The 14,551-nt window shown below is 34.7% G+C and overlaps 1 protein-coding gene across 2 annotated transcripts in view; it reads right to left on the bottom strand.

Annotated features, from left to right (window-relative positions):
• Nucleotides 1-2,457: 2,457 nt before the first annotated feature.
• nrd1a (nardilysin a (N-arginine dibasic convertase)) overlaps nucleotides 2,458-14,551 on the bottom strand; it is a 31,543-nt gene continuing 19,449 nt past the window's right edge. For both annotated transcript variants that reach the window (XM_056478282.1, XM_056478290.1), the window contains exons 24-31: nucleotides 11,244-11,275; nucleotides 11,017-11,155; nucleotides 10,894-10,941; nucleotides 7,978-8,030; nucleotides 7,814-7,897; nucleotides 5,415-5,622; nucleotides 5,237-5,326; nucleotides 2,458-3,160 (exon numbers count right to left, since the gene is read on the bottom strand). In XM_056478282.1, the coding sequence (XP_056334257.1) occupies nucleotides 2,942-3,160; nucleotides 5,237-5,326; nucleotides 5,415-5,622; nucleotides 7,814-7,897; nucleotides 7,978-8,030; nucleotides 10,894-10,941; nucleotides 11,017-11,155; nucleotides 11,244-11,275 (873 nt within the window). In that variant the 3' untranslated portion in view covers nucleotides 2,458-2,941. The remainder of the gene's footprint in view (nucleotides 3,161-5,236; nucleotides 5,327-5,414; nucleotides 5,623-7,813; nucleotides 7,898-7,977; nucleotides 8,031-10,893; nucleotides 10,942-11,016; nucleotides 11,156-11,243; nucleotides 11,276-14,551) is intronic.

Below are 14,551 nucleotides of genomic sequence, written 5' to 3'. Positions count from 1 at the left end.
CGCCTCACAGCAAGATGGTCGCTGGTTCAAGTCCAGACTGGGTCAGTTGGCGTTTCTGCGTGAGTATGCACGTTCTCCTTGTGTTGACCTGGGTTTCCTCTGGGTGCTCTGACTTCCCCCACAGTCCAAAGAGATGTGGTATAAGTAAATTGGATAAACTAAATTGGCCGTAGTGTATGTGTGTGAATGAGTGGATGTTTCCCAGTACTGGATTGCAGCTGGAAAGGCATCCGCTGTGTAAAACATATGCTGAATAAGTTGGCAGTTCATTCCGCTGTGGCGATCCCTGATGAATAAAGGGACTAAGCCGAAGCAAAATTAGTAAATGAATGAATAAATTTGGGAATTTTGTGTAATGCAAGTTCTGATGAAGAGACATCAATAGAAAAGGGATCGATAAAACAGCCTTTAAAAAAGTTAATTGAAATTTTTATTTAGACACAAATTGATTAAAACGGATTTAAAAAAAAAGTGTGTTTTGAATGTTTTAATTGATTTTATTATTACGAAATTTTTTTATTTCGTGTTGAAGAGTTTCAGTTTCAGCAGACTGATGAAACTTGCCATTTTCTACAGTGAGCTTACGGACAGAACTGTGGTCAGAGAAGAAGAGCTATTCTGAAGCACAGAGAGATCAACTGTCCTGCTGTGCCGCTGTGTGCACCTGCCTGGACAAGGAGACACAATGCCAACTCTGCTAAGTGTTGGCACTCTGACAATTCTCACTGTATTCTCAGCTGAATCTAAGGTCACCTTTTGGAAAGGCGAGGGCAAGCCTTTTGAAATGGCATTTCACTTTTTTATCCACTTTTTTCCAGAGGATTTTTGTAGTGGAAGAGCCCTGTCCAGCCTTCACTGCATTTTATATTCCCAAGTGATGTTTAACAGAGAAATGTATATCCTATAGAAGGTATTATTTCTTGTAGTTTAGGATTGAAAAATATTTGGGAACTCTACAATAGGGTTTTATTTGTTAACAGTTGTTAATACAGCAACTAACATAAAATAATTATGAACAATACATGTTTTTACAGCATTTAAACTATTATTAATAAATGTTAGGTACTGTAAAAAATCATATGTTAGTTCATTCATTTCAGCTTGATCTCACGAGGAAACGTAACTGTTTTATATTTTGTCAGTTTAGTGGTTAATTCGTATGAGTTCAGTTGTAGGAAAATGTACAATTTTAAAAAGGAGATGTGGCACCCAACCCAACCGTCATTGGGGGATGAGCAAATAGTACTAAATTGTACCAATGAGATCGTAATAATTTATCCGAATTAGCTACTAAATCAAAAAGTTACAAATTGCTGTGAGATGTGTTGTTAACCTTTTATTTGCTAAATTATGAAACATAGCAGGTCGTGTACAGTGGTCAGAGGGATTTTGAACCATTCTTCTTGCAGAATATTGGCCTGGTCATTCTGTGATGCTGGTAGACAAAAATGTTTCCTGATTCGCTCCTCCAAAATTGCTCATCAATATTTGGAACTGGTGACTGTGCAGGCCGTGGAAGATGTTCAACTTCACGTTCATGTTCAGCAAACTACTGTCACCAGTCTTGCTGTGTGTATTGGTCCATTTAAACCATATGATGCACATGGTCCTCCAGACAGCATTTCCTGTTTTTTTTCCTAAGTGGTTAGCACAGTCGCCTCACAGCAAGAAGGTCGCTGGTTCGAGTCCTGACTGGGCCAGTTGGCATTTCTATGTGGAGTTTGCATGTTCTGCCCGTGTCCATGTGGGTTTCTTCCGGGTGCTCCGGTTTCCTCACCAATACAGGTGAATTGAATAAACTAAATCAGCTGTAGTGTATGTGTGAAAATGAGTGTGTATGGATGTTTCCCAGTACTGGGTTGCAGCTGGAAGAGCATGCACTGTGGGAAACATCGGACAAATAATAAAATATAGCAATACAAAACTTGGTTAAAATTAGGCTGCTGCTGATTATAAACTACAGGTTACCAAATCATGAAACCAATGTAAAATGTTAACAAATATTCCTTTCTTTATTAGAACACAGTTGCAAATATGTAACAATGTTGCTTTTACTATTGTATTATTAGTTAAGTGAAGCAAAAATGCAGCTCGGTCAGTTAGTCAGTTAATATTTTAGTTCTGTGAAGGGATTCACATTCATTTTATGAATATTATTCAAATTTGAAATGTAAAATATGAAATAGTACTAACAATAATGCTAGTTAGAAAATGGTTTTTAGACTATATAAAAACCATATCAGATGAATATCAGTGCAGGATAAACAGTTTCATTTAAGTAATTTATTAACATACCAATTTTAATCCATCCCACTTTTAAATGCCCCTCAAAAGGAAAAAAATAAGAAAAAAACCATACTAAAATGATGAAATGCTTCCATTATTTTTAAAGTGACCAAAAACACAAAAGTGATTCATAACAGAAATGAAAATACTAAAATGCAATCAGTCCATTAGTAGTTTTACGATGCTTTTAATAAATATATTTGCACACTCTGAATTCAAGCAGTAATATTAGCCGTCCCTTGGTTTTACAGTTTGAAGTTGTGCCAAATGCAGAGTGATGCTGTGTAGCAGTATAAGAGAAGCTTCATCAAATTGCTCTCGCATGCTCAAACACCCCACGTTACACATCCTCAACCGCCTACATTAAAAGCAGTCGAGCGATTTCATTCAAAGATTTTTCAGCAGTGTCATAACATTAGAAATATTTTAGTACAAACTTAACACTGCAGATCTATTGATAAAATACACGCAATTCTGAGTACTTTAAGTCATGTTTATATTCTAAAGGCCTGCATCCATCCCCATCTTGAGCCCCATTCATGCACACACATACGCAAACGCAAATACACACATACACACGGCTGAAGGTCATCCTTTGCTCAAGTATAACAGTAGGAGAGGATGGATGATGGAGATACTGGGGTTTGTGGTTGGTTTATTTGAGAATCTTGTGGTAAGGAAAGAGGTTGAGGGTTTGGGTGAAGGCCCGGATGTCTGTGATGGTGCTGACGGAGGCCAGGAGACTGGAAGCTTGGAGGAAGGTGAGTTTGGAAACTTCTCCATATAATGACATCTTGCTGCCCTCTCCTTCTTCTGCAAGGGTTGGATTTGGTTCATTGGGAGGGTCGTTCTCTTCTACTCCGTAACCAACAACCTGGAAAAAAAGAAGATCTTCTGACTGGTATCTGCATATCTTTAGCATGAGGTATGCCCTTTTCAAATTTAAAATGATTAGATTTGTTTTTCCTTAAGGAAATGATCATGTTTGCAAAGCTCCCACCCCCCAAAAACAAACACCAATAATTTAAAGTTAAGTATAAAGTTTAATCCATCACATTTCTCAAATTAAAATACTATATATAAATTAAATATAAAAATAATATAATAAAAGAAATACAGAAATCATACTAATATTATTTAATAGTTTTTGACAAATTGACCAAAACACTTAATAATAATACTACGAAGTATACTAAGTTAATTTTTTTTTTTGGTTTTTAATTTATAATTTTAAATTAAAATCAGTAATTGTACTAATGTCCATGTTAGCAGTGTATAATCATGTATGGTGGATTTATTTTTTATGGTTATGGTTATGGTTTTATTTTGTATGGTTGTGTACAACACAACACAGTAATATTATAAAATTATTTATTATAATACAATTTTAAAAAATTATAAATAAAATTATTTATAATAATAAATATCCAAAACTAATTTCAGTTTTAAATCAAAAACATGATCAATTTGAGAGGTTGATATCGATGCTAACAGTTTTTTTTACTTACATTTTTAAGACCTTCTGAATTAAATTTATTTTTTAAAGTTAAATTTAAAAGGAGTTTAAGTAAAGGTCTGCATTCCCACGGCTGTACCAAATGTCTTGCAGCACGGGAATAAATTTCTGAATAAAATGTGGTAGCAGTCGGTAGCTGGTGTAATTTGCGGGCTAACAATATAGTGTTTCCGAGTCCCGACTTGATTTCTTCATTCTTATTGAGCACCGGTACAGCCAGTGCTCATTACTGTTACACATGCTAAACGCATGACCAGTGCTTTCTGCACATTTTTTTTCCGTAAAGTTTGTGCGCACATTATCTGCATAATGGTCCAGAGCGGGCTTTACCAACATGGGAAAGCAAAGTGAAGATGTGCTGTCCTTCAGCTTGCATTGGAAAACCCACATCAGGCAAGCCTGATGTATGGCAATCTTTGTCATGCGTCATAGATGCAAATGGGAAAAAAAAAGACCCTTTGTGCAATGTGATAATACCTCAAAGTTTTACCCTTTAGCAGTAACAGGACTGGAATCTCAGGGTTAAGGCAGCACTCATGTTTCATCACAAGGGGGCAAACAAAACTGACATTTAGCCTACAATCCATGCACAACCTACAGTTTTATCTGCTATCTCTCTGTTTTATAGTACCCAAATTAAACGTAAGATTTTGAAAACCAGATCTAAATTTAGCAGGAAGGGTCTGGTCAGGTGGAAATTTATTCTAAGCGGGCAGCGGGTGAACAAAGCCTGAATATATGGTGGGAGCAGTCGGATGTGGAATAAAACCTTGGGGCTAAAAATTTGTTCCATGTAGACCTCTACTTAAGCTAGTTAAGTGTTTTATAGCGCAGGGCATTCCAAGCGTGGTGTGAAAGCCACTTCATTCCACACAGCAACTATGGCTGGAGGGAGAGTGAATCCAGATTCCTGGGCAGTGTGGCCATAGCATAAACTTTTTTTTGACTCATTGTTGGCCATTTTTTCTCTTTAATTTAAGGCTACATGTCCACCGAAGCATTTTTGCACTGCAGAAATGCAAGAACAATTCTAAAAGTGTTCAGCTGTCAGTTACAGAGTTTCCGAGTAAGATACAGAGCATCCCCGCTGTCCCGTTACAAGTTGAAAGTCTTTAGCAGACTATTTGTTGACAGTTTGGACAGTCAGGTATTGTCCCGCCCCTCCTTCACTGTGATTGGACGGCTAAGTCTAAAGTGACACTGATGGCTGAAAAAAAAAAACTGTAGAACGCTGAGTGCTGAACTAGCCACTCAAAAAACGCAGCAGCTCAAGAAAAAGTAAAGCTTATGTGGACAAGCCGCCTAAAGATAATATTCAGCAGCTGAAAAGTTGGTGTATCCCTAATACATAGAATTTTTTTAAAGAAACCCTTTCTTGCATTTAGACTGACTGAACAGATAAATCCCTACAAAATTCTATAAAGTTAAACCTACATGCACACTCAGCTTCCTGTTGCCTTCTCCCCGATGCTCCATGAACCAGTTCACCAGTTCAGCTTTGGTCATGAGCTTCAGCGCATCAATCTGTTGGATGAGTTAAAAAAAAAAAACATGACAATGTCCAGATCTATTTTCCAAATAGATGATGAACACATTGTTGAGCTTGTCTCACCTCTCTGCTCAGTCTGTCGAAGACGTACTGCTGCGTGACCACCTCTGTCCAGTTCCTGTCCACCTCCTCGCCCAGATGAGTGTCTTCGCAGCCCTTCAGCTTGACCAGAGCGGTGACCTGTGTCCTGAAAGCCTCATCGCTCAGGCTGTTCATCTTCTCTCCAAAGCTCACCAGAAATTCCTCAATTTTAGTCTCCACCAGTTCAGTGCTGCAGTGCAGGAAAAATGGAGTACAAATGAAATAGAAAAAAACAAGTGGAATTTTAAAAACTTATTCACAAAACTCAAAAGCAGCAAGTATTTTTGCATCTATATTTACAGTAGAAGTCATATTTGCATGTTGTTGACCTATACTATCTTTGTTTGTTTTGTTTTTTAAAAACTCTTTCATGATCACGAAGGCCTCATTTATATAATACATTTTAACATTAAGAATAGACTTTAAAATGTAATTTATTACTGTGTTTCATAAAAAATAATAATATAACTAATGTTAATATTTAAGTGTATTTCTTTCCTTTTTTTAGAATTATTTGACATGTCCTATTATGCTACTGAAGAAAAAAAAAGACTTCTACAATTTGGATGCCCATTGGGTGATTAAACTAACATGATTTTATTTATTTTATGGATCTTGCTGTTTAAAAAAAGTGATTCTTTTAAAAAATGTATACAGCATTTTCAAACAACGAAGTCATTTTATAGAAATTATTTCTGGCTAAAGAAAGACATTTTAACTAAACATTTACTTTAAGAATAGATTGTAAAATGTAATTTATTACTGATTTATTAAAAAAAAGTACTCATGTTAATATTTCCAATAATGAGAAAAAAAAGTCTCCTGTAATTTGGATGCACATTTAGGTGAGTAAACTAACATGACTATTTTTAATAAGCAAAGATCCATAAAAAGAAATCATTCCTTTAAAAAATGTCCAGTTGTTTGAAAATACGGAATACGTTTTAAAACTAATTTTATAGAAATCTCACAATTATTTCTAGCTAAAGAAAGACTATATAACGAACCATTTACTTTGAAAATAGACTTTAAAATGTAATTTATTACTGTGTTTCATAAAAAAAATCATGGTACTAAAGTTAAAATTTCTGTGGATTTCTTTTTTCATTCGAATTAATTGACATCCAATAATGTTCCTGAAGACAAAATAAGGCTCCTGCATTTTGGATGCCCATTTAAGTAAACTAACATGATTTCTTTTTATGGATCATTGCTGATTAAAAAAAATAATTGAGTTGAATTCAGGACTTTCAAACAACTGGAAAAGATTTTTAATCTGATTTAATAGAACCCTCACAATTACTTGTAGCTAAAAAAGATTGTAATTTACTTTGAGAATAGACTTTAAAATGCTATTTATTACTGTGTTTTATTTTTTTTTAATCATATTACGAATGTTAATATTTGTGTGGATTTCTTTCTTTTTTTTAGAATAATTTGACAGTTCCTTAAATGTTACTGAAGAAAAAGTCTCCTGTAGTTTGGATGCCCTTTGGGTAAGTAAACTAACATGATTTCTTTTTATGAATCATTGCGGATTAAAAATAGTAATTGAGTTTAAAAATATATTCAGGATTTTCAAACAACTGGAGAAGAGTTTCAGTCCAATTTAATAGAAATCTAACAATTATTTCTAGCTAAAAAAAGACTTTAATTTTTACTAAACATTTACTTTAAAAATAGACTTTAAAAAGCAATTTATTACTGTTTCATTAAAAAAATGACATTACGAATGTTAATATTTCTGTTGATTTCTTTCTCTTTTTTTCTTTAGAATTATGTGCCATTTCCTAAAATGTTACTGAAGAAAAACTCTCCTACAATTTAGATGCTCTTTGGGTGAGTAAACTAACATGATTTCTTTTATTGATCCTTGCTGATTAAAAATAGCAATTCTTTTAAAAAAATGTATTCAGTATTTTCAAACACCTGAAAAAATAGAAACTTCACAATTATTTCTAGCTAAAGAACCACTTTAAAACTATTTTATTTGTTTAAATAACTTCAGAACTGTCCATGACCTTTAAAAAAATAATAATTAACTCGCTTCTCACTTCTAAAACTCCTTGAAATTTCCAGGCCTACAGTAACCCTGCTATATATTAACAAAGCCTTATGCAATATAGTCTTTTATGAGGCAATAAAACGTTCAGCATGATGTAAATACATGGATGTGTTGTTAACATTCAGTGTACGCTGTACTTCGCTTCAGAAAGAAGAAAGCCAATCAAGAGTAAAGTAACACTGCAATTGAGTTGAGATAGAGGTGGAGATAAAGGTTAATTATGATTTGGATGTCAAGAGGCAGCAGCTGCAGAACATAAATCAGATCATTCGGATGCAGCAGCGAACTACATCCACAAAACACAATAAGAGCTCACTTGAACTTAGTGGCCTGAGTTTCCACTGTGACGGAGAATCCAAGAACACCTGATGTGTTTCTACAGGTTGGATAGACGTGATATCTGTGAAAACAGACCGAGTACAACTAATTAAAACCAGTAACCTAAGGAAGATAATGTTCTGATGTTGTCCAAAAATTTACCCCAGAGTCTCTTTGGTCCGGAGGAAGTCAAAACACGGCTCCTCCATGTGCATCTACAACACAGCAGAGACACCATGATAAGACATGAGTTGATAAAACACAGGTAATTGGTCTGCTGGTATAACAGTAAAGTAATTCAGAAGTTTTCTGCTATTGGATTTTTCTAATCTATTGTGCAGACACGATTAACTTTAGAACTATAGTCTCGATTCAAATAACAATTCAGCAAAATTTGTGACACAAAGAGAGACGTGGTCTACTAAACATGAAAATGATTTATTTATTTTTGTCACAGCAGCAAGTCTATTTCATGGCAAGATTAATACAGACAAAAACATATAACGAAATAACATCATTACTCTGTAAGAGATGCATAAAAATGAATTATACCAGTATAGATTAGGGCTGCACAATATTGAAAAAAATCTGATATCGCAATATTTTATTTGCCTGTGATTGATATTCCAATGTAAATACAGTTTCACAAGATATGGAATATCGATATTGAACAGCTCTATTTGACTGTTTTCTGGAGAGTTTAACAGTATTCAGGTACTACAGAAATTGAATAATGGCAATGCAAAAAATTATTTTACTTTCTCATTTCTAGTACAAATATCTAAAAACTATTTTAGATTAATAAAAAATATTGTTTTGTTTTAAAAAAATCTGATAAAATAAGGCAAAAAAATTATTTTCTTAACACCCAACTATCAGATGTACATGAAATATAATTCTGTAGCTACTAGTCAACTATATCCCAGACTTAACATTGCATATCTTTGTGCGCACATTTCGATATTGATGCTGAAACGATATATCGTGCAGCCCTAGTATACATATATATTGCCAATAGGTGGCAATGAGAAGCCGCTTAAATATTTATTTGTTCCTTAATTATTAAGAGATTCGTTCCAAAAAACCTTAATCATTGGTAGACCCAAACAGAATCTGTGCACGCAGAAATCTGTAGATGTCTACAGATGTTTTTAGCCCAGCATTGAGTCTAATAAAAAGGTGTGTAAATATATATTTGTTCAGTTTTTATATAAATTCAGTAATATTATTGAGAATTATTGAATGCAAATGTTTATATGATTTATTTACAAGATAGTTTGTAAAGTAATATCTTCTGTCTTTTAGTAGATATATTATATGAGAGACTTGCTTTGTTTGCCAAGCAAGTGGATCTAATTGAATTTTTCATTGTAAGCCTTAAATAAAAGTTTAATAGTTATAATTTATTTATTGTTTTAAGTTTTTAGCTACTATACTCTAAAAATCATTTCACAGAAATAACAAAAAAAAAAAGTATGCAGATTCTATCTAATCATTGTTAATCAAAAAGTCAGGGTAAATCATTCTGAATTATTCAATCAAATTGAAAAAAAAAAATTCTTATAATTTAAATATTTAAAATAAACTTGTTTTTTTCTATATTACAAAAAAAAAAAAAAATAATAATAATAATAATAAATATATATATATATATAGAAATTAGCCTATGATATACAAAACAAAAAAAGGCAATGTTCTTTGCTTAGTTTTTCCAAAAATGGGGCTTAGTTGAATATGCAATTAATATTAATAATAAAAAAAAAGATGTCAGGTACTGCCAATATATATATATATTGCCAGAGTCAATATATCAGGGATTGTCAGGGATTGCCAATTATGAAAAAGAGACATCTCATTATCTGTTTCTTTAATTCAAATCAATTTTAAAAAAATTATTTAAATAATTAAAATACTTAAATTTAACTTGATTTTTTTCAGCCACTCTCTGTTACAAAAATAAAAATAAATAAAAATGTGCCTATGATTTAAAAAAATGAAAAATGCAATGTTCTTTGCTACGTATTTCAATAATGGGGGTTTAGTTTAATATGTATTCATAGTAAAATGATTTTCAGGGGCTGCCAATATACAGTTGAAGTCAGAATTATTAGTCCCCCTTTGAATTTTTTTTTTCTTTTTTTAAATATTTCCTAAATGATTTTTAACAGAGCAAGGAAATTTTCACAGTATGTCTGATAATATTTTTTTCTTCTAAAAAAAGTCTTATTTGTTTTATTTTGGCTAGAATAAATGCAGTTTTCTATTTTTTTTTAACTATTTTAAGGTCAAATTTATTAGCCCCTTTAAGCTATATATTTTGCGATAGTCTACAGAACAAACCATCATTATACAATAACTTGCCTAATTACCCTAACCTAAAAGTTAACCCAATTAACCTGGTTAAGCCTTTAAATGTCATTTTAAGCTGTATAGAAGTGTCTTGAAAAATATCTAGTAAAATATTATTTACTGTCATCATGGCAAAAATAAAAGAAATCAGTTATTAATATTATGTTTAGAAACGTTGAAAAAACTTCTCTTCGTTAAACACAAATTGGGAAAAAATAAACAGGGGGCTAATAATTCTGACTTTAACTATATATCTCTCTCGCCAGGGTTGCCAACTACGAAAAAGACACACAACTCAATATTTGTTTTAGTTAATGCCTTATACTTCCAAAAGAATCTGTAATCATCAGCGATTAATCGTCAAAAAAACCCCAAAACAAATAAATCGTTAAACTTTTAGGACAGTACATTAGACTTTACAATAAGCGCCAGGCCAACCACTCAAGTGTTTTAAAGTAACTGCTGAGAAAGACGGAGAACTGGACACCATCCAAAATCAGTGTTCGGTATAAAAGTAAAGTGGATGAGTTGAGCTTATGGCCATGCAGATGTGTGTGCTCAGCGCCCTGGAGAGCAATAACTGAGAACTTCTCAACAAACTGCCAAGGGGGACTGACTTTATTGCTAAAAACAAAAACCCTGGGGTGGCCGTTCTTACACTTTACATACACATTTCAAATTACAACAACGTTTACTGAAGCCAGGTCACCAAAACAGAGATACACTCACCACAAGCAGCTCCATAAGAGTGTGTTCACGCAGGTTCTTAGGACCAGACTACCAAAACACAGAGGTAGATGTTAGAAAGAACATGCTATTATGGACTGATCTAAACCAGGGAAGGAGTGTTACCTGATAATACACAGTGACCTCAGAGTTAGCATCTCCCTTATTGAGAGACTTGACTTTGCAGAGGTGATGTTTCTGAGGGAGCTCCACAACCCTGAAGAGAACAGGGACCTCTACTGACAACTTCTTGAACTGCAATTTTCTGAACACGAGAAAATAAATGAAATACTCTTATTATTGGAACATTTTGGTACTGCGATTAAAAATAAATAATAGAAATAAGTACTTACTCTGTGACATACTGTAAAAACCCCATGGATTCCTACAGGTTAGAAGAAATTTAAAAAAATGAAATTTGCTTGTTTCAAAATAGATCGACACAATATTTCAGTTCAATACAAGTGGTCTACTGATATACTGTAAGTCAATCTTTTACATGCAGACATATACAGTGCATCCAGGAAGTATTTATAGCTCTTCATTTTTTCCACATTTTTTATATTACAGCCTTATTCTAAAATGGATTAAATTCACTTATTTCCTCAAAATTCTACACACAATACCCCATAATGACAATGTGAAAAAATGTATTAAAACTAAAAAACCTGAAAAATCACATGTACATAAGAATTCACAGCCTTTGCTCAATACTTTGTTGATGCAATTTTAGCAGCAATTACAGCCTCAAGTCTTTTTGAATATGATGCCACATGCTTTGCACACCCGTATTTGGGAATTTTTGCTCATTCCTCTTTGCAGTACCTCTATCAGGTTGGATATGAAGTGACTGTACAGCCATTTTCAGATCTCTCCAGAGATGTTCAATAGGATTTAGGTCAGGACTCTAGCAGGGCCACTTAAGCACATTCACCGAGTTGTTGCGAAGCCACTCCATTGATATTTTGGCGGTGTGCTTTGGGTCATTGTCCTGCTGGAAGATGAACCATCACCCCAGTCTGAGGTCAAGAGCACTCTGAAGCAGATTTCATTCAGGATGTCTCTGTACATTGCTGCCTTCATCTTTTCCTCTATCCTGACTAGTTTTCCAGTTCCTGCTGCAGAAAACATCAACACAGCATGATGCTGCCACCACCATACTTCACTGTTATTAGCCTGGTGATGAGCGCTGCCTGGTTTTCTCCAAACGCAACGCCTGGCATTCACTCCAAAGAGTTCAATTTTAGTCTCATCAGACCAGACGATTTTGTTTCTTATGGTCTGAAGGTCCTTCAGATGCCTTTTGGCAAATTCCTGAGACAATCCTGTCTCAGAGGTCTTATAGACAATTCCTTTGTCTCCATGCTTGGCTTGTGCTTTGATATGCACTGTCAACCCTGGGACCTTATACAGGTGTATGCCTTTGCAAATCATGTCCAATCAACTGAATTTACCACAGGTGAACTCTAATTAAGCTGCTGAAACATCTCAAGAAGGATCAGTGGAAACAGAATGTACCTGAGCTCAATTTAGAGCGTCACGGCAAAGGCTGTGAATACTTCTGAACATGTGATTTTTCAGGTTTTTTATTTTTAATAAACTTGAAACAATTTAAAAATATATATTTTTTCACATTGCCATTATGGGGTATTGTGTGTAGAATTTTGAGCAAATAAATGAATTTAATCCATTTTGGAATAAGGCTGTAACATTAAAAAATGTGAAAAAAGTGAAGAGCCATTGTTCCCAAACCTTCCTGAAAATATCAGTTTTCATTCTCAACATAAATGTCCGTTTGTCCATTACATGAATTTCTTCAATCATCTCAAACCACTTGTTACAGTCTTTTTTCATGCCACAAGAAGAATCTTACACAAATATTAGTCACCTCTGGGGGACAGTGTCCTTAATATCTCCCATAAACAAAAATAGTGCAGTCCTAGGAACCCTGTATCCAAACACCTCAGAAATAACATTCTGCACATCATTCCAAAATGGTAGAATTTTCTCACAGCTCAAGAAGATATGGGTATGATCTGCTTCTGCCTGCCCATATTGTATCCAGCAAATTAGTTGTCTGGAGGTCTGTTTGCTTTTAATCTTGGGTGTTATAATGAAACGTATAAGGCATTTCCAGGAAAATTCCCTCCAAACTTGTGAACTCGTGGTAGTTTGGAGTATTTCTCACATGTCATACCAGTCTTTAATTTAATAATTTATTTCTTCAAATTTAATTTTATAATTTAATTATTTATCCCATTTTACTTTTACATATAATGTGTATTACTTTTACATATAGTGTGTTACCTTTGACATGTTTATTTACAGTTATCAGGATGAATGTACAGTGTGATTCCAGAAATAAAATCATAGGCAAGTTTTGCAAAGAAGGTGCCATAGGTTCTAGTCCAAATGTTCTACAACAGAAAATCATAAACAATTAAAGCTGCAAGCAGCGATGATAGGGACCTCGCACACGGGCTCACCGCCGCCCGGCGGCCGTAGGACGACAGAGAACTGCGAACAATAATAATTTAAGCCGATACATAAAAAAAATCTGAGAAAATCACAGATTTATGCCATACTTGCTCTTGTCAGCAGGTGGCGCTATGACTGTGACTCAAGATTTTCATGTAGATGTCTTCAGGAGAGGATTTTAATCAACCATGTGAATTTTCAGGCAGATCGGACATTGTTTGGCTGAGTTATAGGCAATTTTATTGTTGACAGAAGGTGGCGCTATAACTGTGACTCAATATTGGCATGTAGTTGTCTTCAGGAGATGAGTCTTAACAACCATGTGAAGTTTCAGGCAGATCGGACATTGTTTGGCTGAGTTATAGGCAATTTTAAGTTTGCCAGCAGGTGGCGCTATAAATGTATCGAGTTATTGGCATGTAAACATGTTCAGGCCAAGACACTTATGAAATGTGTGAGTTTTGAGGCAGATCGGATCATGCATGCCTGAGTTATAACGACTTGATGTTTCATGGCGAATCATCAAAGTTTGCGAGTCCGCCACGGACACGCCCATCGACGAAAACTCTAGACCTTCACAATATATCATCGATACAGCTTTCAGATGACACCACTCAAATTTGGTGCTGATATGATAACATTTGTGGGAGGAGTTTGTTTTACTGTAAATCATGTCATTTCCTGTAGCCAGCAGGTGGCGCTATAACTATATCAAGATATTGGCATGTAAACGTGTTCAGGTCAGGACGGTTATCAAACGTGTGAATTTTGAGGCAGATCGGATAATGCATGCCTGAGTTATAACAACTTGATGTTTCATGGCGAGTCGTCAAAATTTACGAGGCCGCCACGGACACGCCCATCGACGAAAACTCTAAAGCTTCGCAATTTAACATCGCCAAGGCCTTTAGATGACATAACCCAAATTTGGTGTCGATCGGATGAAATCCCTAGGAGGAGTTCGTTAAAGTACAACGCCTGGAAATGGCAAAATCGCCACTTTTTCGCCGCAGGAAGCCATAAATATCCGACTTCCTGTTGGGTTTGAGATATCGCTCCTTGAGACTTTTTTGTAGGTCTTGGCATGTTTGAGGTGTGTGCCAATTTTCGTGCATGTGCGTGATTCGTGGCTCGGGGGCTTGTCCGTATCAATTTTCTAGGTGGCGCTGTCGAGTCATTTTGC

Source organism: Danio aesculapii, chromosome 2 (assembly GCF_903798145.1).
Source record: "Danio aesculapii chromosome 2, fDanAes4.1, whole genome shotgun sequence".
In the NCBI taxonomy this organism is placed as follows: Eukaryota; Metazoa; Chordata; class Actinopteri; order Cypriniformes; family Danionidae; genus Danio; species Danio aesculapii.
This window is presented reverse-complemented; position numbering and strand designations above follow the sequence as displayed.